General features: G+C 36.2%; 1 protein-coding gene across 1 annotated transcript in view; it reads right to left on the bottom strand.

The window, feature by feature from the left end:
• Positions 1-5,004: 5,004 nt before the first annotated feature.
• Positions 5,005-16,758, bottom strand: part of PDGFRB (platelet derived growth factor receptor beta) — a 145,305-nt gene continuing 133,551 nt past the window's right edge. Inside the window, exons 17-23 of the mRNA XM_063447897.1 lie at positions 16,177-16,295; positions 14,320-14,442; positions 11,752-11,863; positions 11,157-11,256; positions 10,070-10,175; positions 9,243-9,475; positions 5,005-5,662 (exon numbers count right to left, since the gene is read on the bottom strand). Of these exons, the coding sequence (XP_063303967.1) occupies positions 5,530-5,662; positions 9,243-9,475; positions 10,070-10,175; positions 11,157-11,256; positions 11,752-11,863; positions 14,320-14,442; positions 16,177-16,295 (926 nt within the window). The 3' untranslated portion in view covers positions 5,005-5,529. The remainder of the gene's footprint in view (positions 5,663-9,242; positions 9,476-10,069; positions 10,176-11,156; positions 11,257-11,751; positions 11,864-14,319; positions 14,443-16,176; positions 16,296-16,758) is intronic.

Below are 16,758 nucleotides of genomic sequence, written 5' to 3'. Positions count from 1 at the left end.
ATACTCTTCTTTTGGGTAAGTAAATAAAACACACACATTTTGTCTATATTCAGGTGCTGTTCCATGGTTAAAACCAAACACTTGTGCTATACAGGACTATTACACTCTACATTCTATGTGGCGTGCACAATGTCCTCCTTTCTCCCCCATGGTTGCTAGAATGCCAACATGTACCTTACGACCTTCTTGGTCTATTTACAATGAGGAAAGGGGTGACATTTACATTACATATGGTCATGCATGATGCAGAAGGAGTCACAGTAGGGAAGATTTTTTTTTCTTTGCAGAATGAAGATCTTCCTGATGCAGAGTAAAGTGCTTTGTGTTTTATATTTACATGGTGTGTTGCAATGCTTTGAAATATCTACTCATGTTTTCTTTCCTCTGTTATTTGAGTATTTTGTACAGTTGACTTAGAAGCTTCTCCAGTGGCCTAGTACTAGTGTGTAATAGCTATTCTCATGCTATTTACTCTTTCGCCAAAACCCTTCTTCCAGCAACTGACATTTAGTCTTGTTTGTTCCATGTGACTTTTGGTAAATGTTTTGTGATGCTGTGATGGTGATTGTGTGCTATTGTATGTCCTAGAACAAGTCATAGAATTATAAAAACAATGTTGTTTGTGTATTGATAGGACTAGGAGGTAAGAGGATAATATAAAACGGAAAAGATAATTTGGAAATAAAAAAAAAATGCTTTGGTCTCCACGTCTTAAACGCAGTGTTTGTTTGTTTGATTTTTCCATTTTGATTTAGATAAAATGCATTGGGAAATTATGACTCAAAGGAAGGACTTTGTGTGTAATGTCTATGATACAAAAATAAAAGATGATTAACGTGTAGTCTGTCTGCATATCTGCAACTTTGTCTGTTTGTTTACCTATGTCTGTCTTTTTTGTCTAAGCTATAATGTACTAAGTAACAAACAAATAATTTTGTGTGTATAGAAGGAATGTATACAAGCATATTTTAATATTTAGTCTAAAAGTTTTTTTTTTCTAAAAAAGGTTTTTTCCTATTATATTATTTTCCTTAGTGAATAATGAAGAAGTGCTTTCTATGATTTGAATTTTTAATTGCAATTCAGTATTTTACCCTACCTGGGAAAAACTCTATTTAACCTTTCACTCCCAATAATGAGTATAGATGGGTGACAAATTAATGCATCCATCCTCCAAACCATGCTATAAATGTTTCTTACCATTTTAATAACTTGCAAATAAAAACAATTCTACAGTTTAATGTAATTAGTATGTAACCAATTTGAAGTTTTGTCATCTAGTCCCTGTCAGTAGCATACTAAGGGGAGTCTGTCTGCCATTGGTGAAAGGTGACAAGGGGGTACATAGTGAAACCACTTCCCACCAGAGAAGGCACCTGCCGACCTGCACATTGCTTGCAGGGCTGCTGCAAGGTGCCTGGTTTGTGGCTGTGCTGTCACTGCTTGCAGTGCTGGTGACGAGGGACCTGCTAGGATCCCTATGCACTGATTTTCAAGCTTCCTTTCCACGGCATCAGTATAGACCATTAAGGAGCTGGTTGATCAGTGCACAGAGATTAACCCAGCATCACCCCACTGTACCCCATGGATGAGGTTCCACTGAAGCTCTCCTTGTCAAGATAAGAATAAAATATGTTTATTATTATTTATTACAATAAAGATTAAAGAAACATTATAGGGTCAGCATTCCTGACCCTATAATCTAAATAAAAATTGCTTGTATTCCAGTCTGCAGCTGCTGGCTCTGCCCCTGATCTGCCTGCTTGGCTAACATCATCAGAAGTCTTGATCAAAGCCAATCACAAGGTTTTCACATTGGACTGGCTGAGACTGTCAAGGAGGCAGATAAAGGGCAGAGCCAGCACAAGCAAAACACAGCCCTGGCAAATCAGTATCTCCTAAGAGATGCATTGAATCAATCACAGATGCATTGAATCAATATATAAACGCGTAAAGTGGGACTTTCTTTTTATATATAGCCATTTTGTTTTATATACTTGTTATTAAATATTAAATTTTTAAAGCTATATACACCTATTTACTATTTTACTTCCTGGTTACCATATCCTTCGGTGGGGATTATACCACCCAAGCTGGTTATACTAGAGCAAGTTTCTGCTCTAGTAAATGTGAGTACCACATTTTCTATCTGTATTTTTATTTATTTTAATCAGAACATACTATACCATTGGAGTTCTCTTTTTATATTCCTTCCATATCGCTACCATTATTGGAATATTGGAGTTACCCGCTGTGATATAGATCCTTAGACGGGTATTGTTCCGTCCAAGCGAATTACGGTAGAGCTCCTGGATAGCTCTACCAAATGTGAGTGTATATTACTCTAATTCACTCCATATTCTTATTTTACTACCTAACAATATTGCACTATGATGTTTTCTCTCTGTTTTTATTTCTAAAGGATTTATAAGAATCATTTATAATTTTTATGTACGTATATTTTATATATTAATTATCATTTGGGGCGCGGTTCCTTTTTTCTTTTTTGCATTCTTCTTGTCACAAGGTTGGGAACCCTTGTATTGGTTACCGCTGCCTATTTATTACTATTTATTGGAGTGAGCGCCTATTATATTCTTTTCTATATCTCTAAGTGTCTCCATGCACAGGGTGGAAACACTGAATGGCAGGGCTGCACAGTGTCAGTACTGCCCCAGGAAGCACCTCTGGCAGCCATTTGAGGAATGGCCAGAGGAGGTATGCCTAGGCTGTAATGTAAACATTGCATTTTCTCTGAAAACACAGTGCTTACTACAAAAAGCCCAAATGGAATGATTATACTCACCAGAGTGTTTTGCACTTTAAGTCTGTGAATGTAATAATGAGTGTGCATATAAATGTCTGTGTGTATATGAGATTGTTTGTGTGAATCTGTCTGTCTGCTTATTATAAGTTATTTGTATGGGTGTGTGTGTGTGAAAAATTAGTATGGATAGAAATGTGTATATGAAAGTCAGTATGCGAGTGTAATTTCCCTCACATAAGTGGGTTGGGCATGGTGCAGAGGGGGACCCAATTTATTAATATTTTTAAATTCATGGGGGAAGGGTGTCAAAATACATTTTTGTCCCAGGAGCAATTTAACCTAGGGACATTCTCTGCCCTATAGTGTGTGATATTTAAGCAATGTGAAAAATAAATGTGCATACTGTTATCCAGAATACAAAAAAATGGTGGTTAGTTTGGGAAATAATGTGAAAGTATAGGAGGTAATTTACAAACACTGTATATAACAGTGTATGAGCTGCTCAGAAAGAGGTGCAGGAAAGAAATTCTGTGGTTAAATCAGATCTCCAGATACACATGCTACACCTAATAGCATTACATTTCTGTTATAGTATTTAATGAACTACTCAGTGACCTACAGAAGTGTTAAAAAATGATTACAATTTAAATACAGGTATACATGTAGAGATTTGTCTTGCTTTACAATAAAATATTCAGGTCTAAATTTCAATAGGGATACTAAGCACTTGATCTAATGGTAACAGACAGAATTTTAGGATTTGTTTTTCATTTCACCTACTTAAAGGGACACTATAGTCACCAAAACAACTTTAGGTTTATTAAGCATTTTTCTGGTGTATAGATCATGCCCATGAAGTCTTAATGCTCAGTTTTTCTGCCTCTTAGGAATTGTTATACAGCCCTAGTCACGACTCCTTTCATATAGCTTACACAGCCTTCCTAAACACTTCCTGTGAAGTAAGATCTAATGTTTAAACTTATGTTTAAACAGTCTCTTTTATTTAGATATTTCTTATCTCTTGCTCTGATAATAGCTTGCTAAACCCTGCATGAGCCTCTTGTTTGTGATTAAGTCTCAATTTACGGAGCAGGAGATACAAAATTTTAAAGTAAGTACCATCTGAATGAAAATTAAGTCCTTTTGCTTTCATGCAGACTGTGTCAGTCACAGTCATGAGAGGTGTGGCTAGGTTTGCATAAACAGAAACAAAAGTGATTTAACTCCTAGATAGCAGAGAGTTGAGCAGTGACCCAACTATTTTGAGCTACCAAGCCCTTTAAATATATGATTTTATAATTTGTTGGGGGTAACTAAAGTCTACAGTTTTTTGGAAAGGGCATAGCACTTCAGATTTGAAGATACACCTTCTATCTATTAGAAGTAATTGTTAGTGTTTTTATTGCCAAGTTATCCCTGAAGTCCTTCGATTTTATTTATTATTTATTGGATTTATTTAATTTGGAAATAATAGCTGCATAGGAAAACAATTGCAACGCAGCTGTTTTAAATTAAAATTTGCATTTCTGTATTCACTCAACACAAATTACTCTCTGTTTCTTGTGGATTCCCCTACAACACTCAACATGTTACTACACACACGCCACCCAGTGAAATGAATGCCATATTCTGCTATTACAAGCTAGCAGACACTGCAATCATAAAAAATCTAGGAAAATACGATCTTGCTGTACTTTTCGAGCTTCTGTCAAAATACAACTCAATGACAACTACAACTGCAGTCACATAAGCCTACACATGTTCACAAAATTAAAATTGGTAAGTAAAAAGGAACTGTTGCAGCTTAATCGAGTAAACAATTAATTGACATATTTTTGCACTAAATGAAAACGTTTGTATGCCGAGTGGCCTTACGTTTCAGCATTGGATTGGGGAAAAAGGTACTATACCCATTAGTGCGTTCTCACATAATATGCAATATTTTGTTTTCACTAAAGTTCATTATAACCACTTAATATATTGCACATTGATTACCACCATTTACCAGGAGCAGTGCTGCAGATTAAATATGTTCTTGCAAATTTGGGAACGAAGAAAAAAATATCAGATATTGTTTTCCCCACTTCTACAAAAAATGCAAATTGTCTTTGTTGTCAAATATAGATCTTGTCTACATGAGAGGAATCAAGTGGGCATCTTCATCTACGTCAATGCCAGTCAGGGATAATGCCCCTTTAAACAGGTTCATAGTGTATCATTCTTGTAAAGGGTTTCTAATCACTCGCAAGTTAGTTCAAAAGACATTTGGACACTGACATCTATCTTTGAGAACAAATCGTTTTTTTGACAAACCTTTTAATCTGCTAGTTGTTCATAAAATGTGCCCTACTCTAAGTATCAGGGTCTGATTTTCAAAAGCACAATTAATAGCTAGAAATTCTCATATTCCCCAAGGGCTGTGGTATCTTGTAACAACGATGTGGTTGGAATGGAAAGAGTAAATGCACGGACATGTAACATCTTTAAACATTGTGATACAATTATAATGCATTCTTTTTACAATTTTATACTTTTTCTCTTTTTAGATAGTGAAGAACTGTAATAAGTGCTTGTTGAATATATGATTTATATGTATATATTTGCATTGATGTCTTGACGTAAAACAGTTCTCAGGTCTATTTTCAGGTAGGTAAAGTTGGTATTATAGAGAAATATTGAGCGACAATATACTTCTCTCTCTGCAACAACGTGTAATTTAGATTTTTAAACAGCTGAACAAATGTTACGTGTCTGCATGCTGATTACAGAAAGCTGTCTTCAATGTCTTGTTGCTGCTCTGCTTGACATAACTCGTTTTCCACCACTTGTTCAGTTTGTTCCAGAGGGCTGTCACAAGATATAGTAGAAGATGTATTGCCTTCTTCCAGAGTAGAGCTGTAGGGAATACAAATAAATTTATAAACATACAGCTATCACACCACAGGAATTGATCATTCTAAAATGTCAGGAAATAGTAGCTGCATGTGTATGTATGAATTATGTCAAGTATGTTAATGGGCAGCCAGATCTAACATATTAAATGGCTTTCTTTATAGCACATGAAGCGATGGCAGGAATGCAGAACTTTGGAACCTGGCGGGACAGTTTTTTATTGGATGCGTTGGCATCACTACTGGGCACGAGAAGGACCTGTGTAGGAAGAAGACATTAACTTTTTTTGTGCAGTGCAGGGTTTCTTTACAGGATGCAACTGCCCTGAAATTAGCAATTGCAATGTATATCAAAGAACCTTGCACATGCTTGATTTGATGTTAAGAGCAACATCCCTTCTATGGTGTATTAGGAGTATTGGACATGTTAGCATTGTCAAAATGGAAGAGAAATTATACGCAGAAGTATTAAAATATATATAATATAATTAGCAGTCAGCAGTTGATACCTACAATGAGGTGTTTACAGACAGTAGACATGTGCAATTCGTTTCGGTCCGAATTTAAATTCGGACGAATTTTGGGAATTTGGACATTCAGATTCTTCCGAATGTCTGAATTCCCGAAGTGCCGAATTTCCGAAGTGCCGAACCGAATTACTGAAGTGCCAAATTTCGGAAGTGCCGAAGTGCTTCGGATTTCTGAAAAGTAGCAAAACAGGAGAGGGAGGGAAAATTAAGGGAATGATGACAGGAATCTAACCCTAACCCTTCCCCTAACTCCACCCCTAACCCTACGCCTACTAGGGTTAGGGGTAGGGTTAGGGGAAAGGAAGGTTAGGGTTAGTGTTGGGGTAAGGTTAGGGTTATGGTTAGGGGTGGGGTTAGGGTAGGGTTGGGTTAGGGTAATGGGGTTTGGTTAGGGTTATGGGGTTAGGGTAGGGTTGGGATAGGGTACTGCCGAACCGAACTGAATTGCCAAAGTCCCGAATCAAACAGAATTTTTTGCCCATGCACATCCCTAACAGACAGTACTAAATCTACCTTCAAGTTTGGTTATTGGGTTTTAGACATTTACACTCAGTTTTCTCCTTTAACACTTATTAATATAATTATTATGTCCAATGAAAAGAAAACAAAAGGAAAAAAACACCAAACAGTATTTCCACAGTTTCAATTCGTCTATTAATATCAATACATGTGTTTATTTCTTCTACAAATATATGTTACTAGTACTACTTATATTTTACTTACAGCGGCACAGTCACCTTCTTGGGTCTTTGTATAATTTGCAAAGACCCCCAATTTTGACTTCGCCATTCAGTGTCCGCAGTGTGCAGTGGAAAGTGAGTTTTACTTACCTGAACCTGTCCCTCGTGACCAGTGGCGGAACAATTGTAAAGAGGGCCTTGGTGCAAAAAAATGATTGGGCCCCCCCTCTAGAGCAAGAATGGCTGAAAAGTAGACCCTTAATCTGATCTAGCATTTGCTATCTTTGCAGGGTTGGATTTGTGAGCAGTGTATGTGTGCTTGAATGTCAGCATGTTTTTGCATGTAGTATGAGTGTTTTTGAATGTAGTAATGTATTTGTATGTATTGTTGCCATTTGAATGTAGTGGTGTGTTTGTATTTGCATACAATTGTGCATTGGTGTGTAGTGTTGACATTTGAATGCAGGGTTGTATTGTGTTGGTGTTTGAATGCTGGAATGTATGGAAATATGCACATTCACTGTCACACAGAGATACACAAATATACTATCATAAATACACATACAAACTGACATACACACTGACAGGTAAACACACACAATGACTCATACATACACTCAGTGATGCACATCCACACACAATGACTCATACACACTCAGTAACCCACATCCACACACAGTGACACATACACACAGTGACCCAACCACACACACATACACACAGTGACCCACCCACACACCTTGTCTTACACATACACACCGTGACCCACACATACACAGTTACAGTGGCCCACACATACATACAGTATAGTTACCCATGCACATACAAAGTGACCCATACACACACAAAGTGCAGAAACTGGCCCCAGGCTCTGTACATTGCCAGAGCTCATTCCCCCTCCTGCACGGCTGTCATAGAGTGCTAGGAGGAAGTGACAGGATGTGATATCACTTCTTTCTAGCCCTGCCGTGGAGGAGTGTGGGAAGAGAGGAAAACAAATCAGCTGGGTAGGGCCCCTGTAAAAGACAGCCGATGGGCCCCCCTGCTGCTTTCAGCGCTTCCTTCTCTTTCCTGCAGCAGATTTGTATATGAAGCCGGCCGCCACCAGGGTCCCAGTCGCGGTCTTCTTAAAGGGCGGTAATTCAGCCACTGCTCGTGGCAGCAACCCTGGCCCAAGTTTTAAGAATAGAGGTCAATTCTCTAAATATGAGTTTCCCAAATCAGTCCTCAAGGCCCATAAACAGTCCAGGTTTTCTCAGCATCTCCATTGCAACAAAGTAAGGAAATACATAAATCATGGATTGCTGGTGGGCCATGAGTTCATGTTTGGGAACCACTGCTCTAAATCAAGAATTGTGGTGACTTGAGAAACAACTTGCAAATGTTGAGTTAAAAATAATTACCAGTTTGTCTTACCTATAGATTTCAGCTATTTTAAATGGTCACAATAAGCACCAAAGCCTCTTTACCATGCTAGGAAACAGTCTCTGCAGTGGTTTAGTTTGAACTACTATTTTTTTGAAAGTCAGTTCCAATACCACAACTTTTATTTAGTGAAAAATATCTCATGATGTTGCATAATATGGTGAATTTATTAATTATTTTCGTGTTTAACCCCTTACCTCCCAAACTCATTGCTTAGGCTGACAAGGCTTTGTGCATTCTCTTACTCCAGCACCAGCTTTTATCTATTAGAGAGAAATTTCCCCTTTTTGGCTCCACTTATTATTTTGCATTTGAGATAGAATAATTAATAATAGAAAGACACAAAACAGCACATCCTTCTCCTTTACAGTACATTCCATTCCATTGAAAATTGGTAAGAGAACACAAGAGAATTGGTTCAGGTATGGTTTAGGTAACATATATAAACACAATTGTTATTCATTCCAGGCTTCAAATACTCTTACTCTTACTGTGTATGTTACAATAAATGACTTAAAGGAACACTCCAAACACCATAACCACTACAACATGCTATAGTGGTTATGGCGCCAGAAGTGCCTTGACACTTCCCCATTGTAAGTAATCAAAGCGTTTGTGAATGGTTTTACTTCTATCCTGCGATTTGTCAGGTGCTGCTCTCTGCAACCACAATATCTCTTCACTGAGCTAAGGCCTGGGGTGCTGGGCTTATCTCATTGGCTGAGAGCAACCAGCTGATGCTTCCTTACTATTCCGCTGATGTTAAATTAACCTTCAGTTCACACATACAGCTTATAAATATAGCTTTTTGGCCTTAAATATAGCTTTTTGGCCTTCAATATAACTGTTTTTTTTTTAGCTTTAATACAATTCCATAGAGCTATTGAAAAGTAGAATTTTTTTTTTTTTTCTAAGTTCTATCAACATTTTTACATGAATATTTTTTTACCTTGGTCGACTTTCTGTATTTTCATTGACTACATTATCAGAATCCTCTGGCTTGGGATCCGGCAGTGGAATAATGTAATCATTAGTGTCAATTTGTTCCACTACAGAGTAAAGAATATTATTTGCTATATTTTCAGAATGTGAAAAACTGTTGACTTTATTAATCCTGGGCCTCACACGAACCACGGCAGGGTGATCACTTCCTAAAAATTCTTCATCCACCTTTTTGTATCTCTGCAAAATATATTTAAAGAGAATGTATAGAATGATATCAGTACACATTACTATTTAACCTGCTGTTCATTCAGTAGCGCAAAGACTGGGATTATCACCGTAGCTTTTTGGGGGCCAGTTGTGGTGAGTTAACATGGCATGCATCACTGGGACCAAAATAAAAGGTTGGGGGAAATGTCCTGTTCAACTTTGCCTTCATTTTTCAGGCTGATTTTCATGACTACAAAGCTGTGAACTATTGGGAATTCAAAGTGAATTTCAAATTTTAGGCTATGATAGCTGAACTGGATACATTCAGCCACATTTGTTGTTTGGCTATTGTTGCCTAAAATTGGAATAGACACCAGGATATTATCATCATATTGTAAAATCCCACTATTCTACTTCATGGCTTCAGTAAATGGGGATGTGCTTATCGGAATCATTTTAAAGAAGGTATCTCAAATTCTGAACCACCAATGATCATGGCCTACAACTACCAGAATACTTTGAATGAATAAGATAGCCAAAGAACCATGGATGCTCTAATTTGGCAACATCTGGTGGGAGAGTATTTTAGATGCCCGTTATAAAGATATGCAATACACCTCTTACCTGTTTATAGGTGTCAGCAAGAAGACTTCCGGTGAGGTCCACTAACTGTGAAAAAGACGGCCTTTTCTCAAACTTCTCATCCCAACATTTTTGCATAATTTCATATCTATAACATACATATAAAAGCTTTCTTAAAAGGTCAAAATATCTTGGATTTTTACATATCATATATGTGCTGTCTTACTGTTTCTGAGATTGTGTTGAAACCTACTTCCATATGGGATAGAGTTTTCTTAGTGTATGCCGCACACACACACAACAGCCCATTTGCCTCAACACATACAAAACAGCTCATACCAACCCTCCCCACATATACACTTCAAAATAGGAATCTAGGCCCTTCTAGAGACCTGCTAATCTGAGAAGGGGATACTACAGATGACCATTGCTTAGCTCATCATCTATTTTGCCATATTTTAAGCATTGCTCTTTTGTTCTTTCTTCTTCATCTCACCTTACTTATCGCCTTCTTTTAACTTTATCCTACCCCACTCTTTTTACATCAATTTACTCCCTTCCCATTTGTTGTATTACCCTCTGCAAGTTTCTTTTCTTGTATGACCACAATAACTGCAAGCTTATTCTGTGTGTCTTGATTTTATTTTGATAATTTGAATTGCAAAAATAAAGGTCCCAAAATGTTGGCTTTTTTCACATCAGTGTGTTTGATGGCAAAATTAAATGAAGAGTGTTACATGTATGAGTTTAAAATATGAAACAAGACCTCTTATAAAATGTATAATTTTAATGATTCGGCAAATAGAGTATAGAGAATCTCTTCAACAATTGCAACCAGTAGTATGAGTACTATTAGAGTGTGCTCCAGACGTCTTAACATCCCTCTATATGTAGGGTGCAAGAGTTAAATTATAGGATGAACCTCTATGCACCTCTCGCTATACCAGTCATGACAAAGCTTGTTAAATATGGTGAGAAAATATTTTTTGAATGTTCTGTTTTAATAATAAGTTGTTTTCATTGTTCAGTAGTAGTCTTTGAATTTTATTCTAACTATTGGCCTGATATGTATACAATCACAAGGTCATATTCAGAGTATTTTCAGTCCAAGTCTGTGGTTTTAACTTACATCTCTTCGGATGCATAGGAAGGCTTTGACATACGATAGCCTCTTTTTATGGCATTGTAGAACTGCTCATTCATTGGTAGCTCAGGGTATGGCGTTCCACCTGCAGTAAAAAAAAATACATAATATATGCAGATTTAAAAAGAAATCGGATTTGCATTTTGGAGTTAAAAGGGTATTTTCCCTTTTATGGCTTAATTGTAAATTGCTTCAAGTTGGGCCTTTCATTATCATTGTTATCAACAGAAGAAACTGCTGTGCAGAAGGTTTAACTTAATAGACTTGAGTCTTTCTTTCAGCATAGATTACTGTGTATCTAATGATTTTATTGTCATTCTGTATGAAATATACCAGCTAGTACAGTGAACAGTTATAATGTGATTCAAAATAGATTTGCTGGTTTGGATTTGGGAAAAGTCACATTGTATTCTGGCAGGAATTCCCTCAAATAGGGTATACAATTCTACTCTTTTGCAAATTTCTACTAGACTCATGTCTACAAAATGAAAGGAAATAATTATTTGAACTGAATTGAATGTTTATATATGATCACTATAACGAGTATTAAACCAAAGAACAGATTTCATTCTTAACCTACCTAAAGTAAAGATTTCCCAAAGGAGAATTCCAAATGACCACACATCACTGAGAGTTGTGTATAAGTTGTTAAATATGCTTTCTGGTGCCATCCATTTAAGAGGAAGGAAAGTCTATGATGGGAACAAGAATGAAGAAATGAAATATTAAATAATGGTCATTGTGCCTCTTAGGGGCACATATCCACAATGCTTTCCAGAGGTCTTCAATGAAACTCTCAGGTAAGTCATACACCATAGTATTCTGTTTGGAAAGCTATTTGTTTTGTATCTAAAAAAATAATTAGGTAGGACACTACTCTGGAAAAGGAAACAAATACAACATCCTTCATGCATAACCACTACTATTATATACGGTTTGAGAAATACCTTTCTCTTCCATAACTTTTGTATTGGTTTGTATACGTTGTACCTCGCCCCATTGTACAGCGCTGTGGACTAAGTTGGCACGTCATAAATCCCAGTCATAATAATAATAATAATATTGTTACGTATTATAATAATTTGTGTTTTGTTTTTTTATGCTCTCTGGGAGGGAGAAGGAATAGGCATCTGTCATGAATGTGTAGAGTAACTTACATGAAGGTGGAGGAAGAGCTTATATGGGAAGGAGGACAGGCTGATATGGGGAGTTGGAATAAACAAAGGGATGATGAGTCCAAGGTGAGATTTAAACTTTCAGATAATATACCCAGGCAAGACCTTTTTAATAGTCAAGATCAGTGATGCAATAAATTAAAATTATTATTATTGGCATCTGTATAGTGTCATCTTTTTCTGCAGTGTTTAACATAAATCATTTATTGTGTGTGTGTTTAAGCTCGCATTGTAAACATTACAGTGTTTAGAAAAGTGCAGTCTATTACATTGCAGGGTAAAAATGACAGGATCAATCCAATACTCCATTGAGCTGAAATGGTCTGGGTGACTTTACTAGTCCTTTAAATTATATATCAGATAGGGGTGACGGAGACATCTATCTGGAGAATGTTGAGTAACCCCTGAACTCTGACAATGGATAATGGGTTCTTGAAGTGGGAAGCAGGCTTTTGGTATATTTGGTTACGTTTTGCAATCCTTTACTTCTGCTTTAACACTGATGATGAATAGGAACACTTCCGGAGCTGGGACACAATTTAGAGATCCATTTATTCTAACATTTTATTTAGAGTTCCTTATCTGGGGCTTTCCAAAAATTCTGACTATAAATGTAAAAATAACCAAAAATGGAATATTACATACTGCACAGACTCAATTTATGCTTCACTTTTTAGCAGGCGTTTGATTTATCTTAGTTTTATATTGTATTGTCAGTAAAACATTTTTAGGGAAAGACAAAAAAAAAACATTTGGGGAAAAGACATCTTCTTCCGACAAAGCGCTTCTTGTGTAATATATTCCAGAAACTAACTAGAAACTTTACTCATATATTATCCTGATCTACACTAGTCAAAATAAGGAACTATCCTCCTTTGGCATTACTGCTAGACCTGTTTAATATTGGCAGTTGCATAAAATTCTCATATGTAGAAGGGCATTCATAGAGAAATCAAAGTCAGATCATTAACATCATTCATATCTTAATATCTTTCTCATTTGAGAAAGGCAACATTGCCTAAATGTTGGGGGATCTCTTTGTAGCTATGTCCCTGATATCACTTGAGCTTTTTTTTCTGTGATTGTTTGGCTCTTTGATGAATTTTTTGCTTTTCTTTCAGGGTAGGAATTTATTTTTGTACTGATTAATATGGGTATAATTTTGCCTTTGGTCTTATGGCTTATTTTGACCATAAAATGCTGTTGATTTCTTAATTATTTGCCTTGGTTTAACTATTGTACTGCATGGTGTTATATGTTGGAGCTATATAAATCATTGCAATTGTAAATATAATTGTAGAGGGGGTGTTGTGTTTGGCTCTATATATGGCTGCAAATCTAATTGGAGACGGAACTCACTCACAAAAATATGTAATTGTAATTTTCAGCTTCATGCTAATGAATCACCTAATCTATCTAGCAGACAGTCCTCGTGGAATCTAAACAATTCTACTGCTGAAGCATCATTAACAGAGCCTTTTTGGCTACCCTTGTTTAGCCTTAGCAAGCCTTAGTGCACATGCTTCATTGGCAAATTTAGTTTAGAGTAACTTCAGTAGTGTTGCTTCTCAGGGTTGTGTTAATATTTATTAAATGCAAGATTTAGTAATAAAACCCCATTTTTTGTATTTTTCTATTTTTGTGTCTGGGGTCATGTTACTGACCAAGTACTAAGAAATTGCAGATGCTTTATAGTAAGGAGTAAGACTACTCTAAACTCACATTAAACCATGTTAACACGAGAGTTTGCTAACAATTACATGAGCTTTTTAAGGGACATCTATCAAAGTCCAAGTGGAGCCATTTGCAGTTGGGACAGCAGAGATGTTTAGAACTGCTTCATGACACTCGAGTTCCTTTATTTTGCCTTCTCTACATACTGGAGGCACAGCACTGTGTATGGTCAAATTTATAGAAAGAACATGAATCAATACCAAACTAATTATTATAAACTATAAAAAAAAAGTACTTACATTGCCCTTGGATATATAATTTGAGTCTCTCATGATGTCTCTTGCAAGTCCAAAGTCACAAATTTTTACCAGTTTCCCATCACAGATCAAAACATTTCTTGCAGCCAAATCACGGTGAACACACTGTAAAATATCACAGATTAGTCCTATGAATGCTCTATATTTGTAACTTTTGATAGATTAAGAGTTTTATCTTCAGACAAATGTATTTTGCTTGAAGTTTAGTAATAATTTTCCAACCTTCTTTCTCCAGTCCAGATTATGACACTAGGGTTATTTTCTGGATTTAAAGAAAAACTAGGAACAATAATAAAGAAATGGTGAATACGGTAATTGACTCAGTGACTCTATAGTGTCTGTTATAATATACATTATCTATAGTTTAAAGCAAGCATGTAAAACATGCGGCTCACAATGAATATATTTGCGGCCCGTCTGCTCTGGGGCCACTTTGTGCTGTGGCTGCGACCAGCCGCAAGACAGGAAAGATCTTTAGCATATAGCGCTCCACCATAACTGGGGTGGGTGTATATATCTAATTGGTTTTTTTTATTTCATTCCACTGGAGTACTCTTAACATACTTATGGCACACAGCATTCACCTAGTAATGTATAAAAGTAAAATGCTAACACTATATAGAAGTTCAATATTTATTTTACCCCGTTTTTTTAAAAGATGAAAAAGGTGTTTGCCTTAAATTTCACAATTTCTTTTGGTTGTTACAGTGCCTAACCTACACTTTAAACTACACTTTTCTCACACATCGTGAGCTAAACTGATATAGCTAATTTCCTATAGTCTGCAATAATTAAAAAACAACTACTTTTTACTTCCTTTTTTTTTAAACTGTGTAGATTCACATTCGTTTTTTTTTTGCTTGACAATACCGAATACACAAGAACATGAGTGACCATTGTGCTACTTAATAAGCAGCTGTACATGTATGTTACCATAGCATATCCATTATTCCCACAGCATGCAGGATCACATTTTACAATATGCACACATAAAGAAAATGCACACATCACATGAGCATTTTTTAAATTATTATTTTGGTTAGGGGAAGCAAATGTTAATGCTAATGCTATTACCTGTTGCAAATCATCTTACACCCAACCCATAATGTATTTTATATCTTTTTTATTGGTGAGATGGGAGTTGACGTTCTAATATTTGGATGGTGTTGGAGAGTTTATTGAGCCCAGCAAACAGACACTTGTTCTGGTTGCAAGATAGTTCAGTTGGTAAATGGCTAGTGTTCAGAGTTGGTTAATGGTAACATGTCTTATTATCTGCAGAATTACAAGTCTTACAGCTTAATCTAAGTTAAATCATTTGAAGAAAGCAATTCTTGTAAAGATTTAGAAGAAATCACTATAAGAAGTTAACATTATTATTGCTAGAACAGACAATAAGAGAGTCCAGTTAATACATATGCCAACAGCAAAACCTATTTAAAACCTCAGTGCCATTCTATTGCCCAAAACTGATTTCATAAGTACCATATAGCTTGTTCAGGATTGTCATTAAAAAGTAGCCAAAAAAAAAATTCTTAAAGGAACATGGCAAGCTCCATAATTCCTGCAGTGCTCTGTAACAGTTATAGTTCCAAGAGAGCTCTGTCACCCCAAAATGTAAGTAGTCAAACTGTTTGCTAACACTTTGACAAGCTACCTGGGGTCTGCTAAATTCCACTCATTTCCTCCACTAAGAGCTGGAAGATTTGTTTTAACCCTCCTCAACTAAACTCTGTTGCGAACAGTCTGACAACTTACATTGGGAGGGCCAGGGTTCTCAAGGCATTAAATATACTACCTGGTTATCAATAGGTTATTGATTTCAAAATACATACTTACATTTTTAGACGCGAGGAACTCCATCCCATTGGCTACTTGGTAACTAAATCCAATTAGATCAGTAAAACTTAGGACTGGTGATTCATTGATGAGGGTGAAATTGTTTGTCCTCTCTGGAGCTTAAGGAGATAAAACAAATATTTATTTGGTGATATGTTTTATTATATAATAAGACATATTGTATTTCTATACATAGTTAACTTAAATTAAAAAAAAAATGTTCATAGATGGTTATTGGCTAAACTGAATAGACAAAATAATTTAACATTTTTGGCCAAAAGGTAGAATAATATTTGGAGATATTTTTACAATTTGAATATTTTGTCAACTAGCAATTCCAGCTTGAATACCCCAATAACAGTTAGTCAGTTAGTACACATTATATTATTTCAACTAAATGTGGGGGGGGGAGGGGGGGGGGAGGGGGGGGATGGTAAATATAATTCTCAGTTTAGATCATGCATTGCCAGCAGGCACTTGGGCTTGGGTGTCCTCAGTTCAGGAAAGAAGAATGAAATGTTGGATTTGTCTATGAGAAAGAATGCCCACTGTGACCAATAGGATGTCCAGATAAGTTAGGAA

Source organism: Pelobates fuscus, chromosome 3 (genome assembly GCF_036172605.1).
Source record: "Pelobates fuscus isolate aPelFus1 chromosome 3, aPelFus1.pri, whole genome shotgun sequence".
Lineage (NCBI taxonomy): Eukaryota > Metazoa > Chordata > Amphibia > Anura > Pelobatidae > Pelobates > Pelobates fuscus.
Note: the sequence above shows the minus strand (reverse complement) of the source record. Positions and strands in the feature narration are given on the sequence as shown.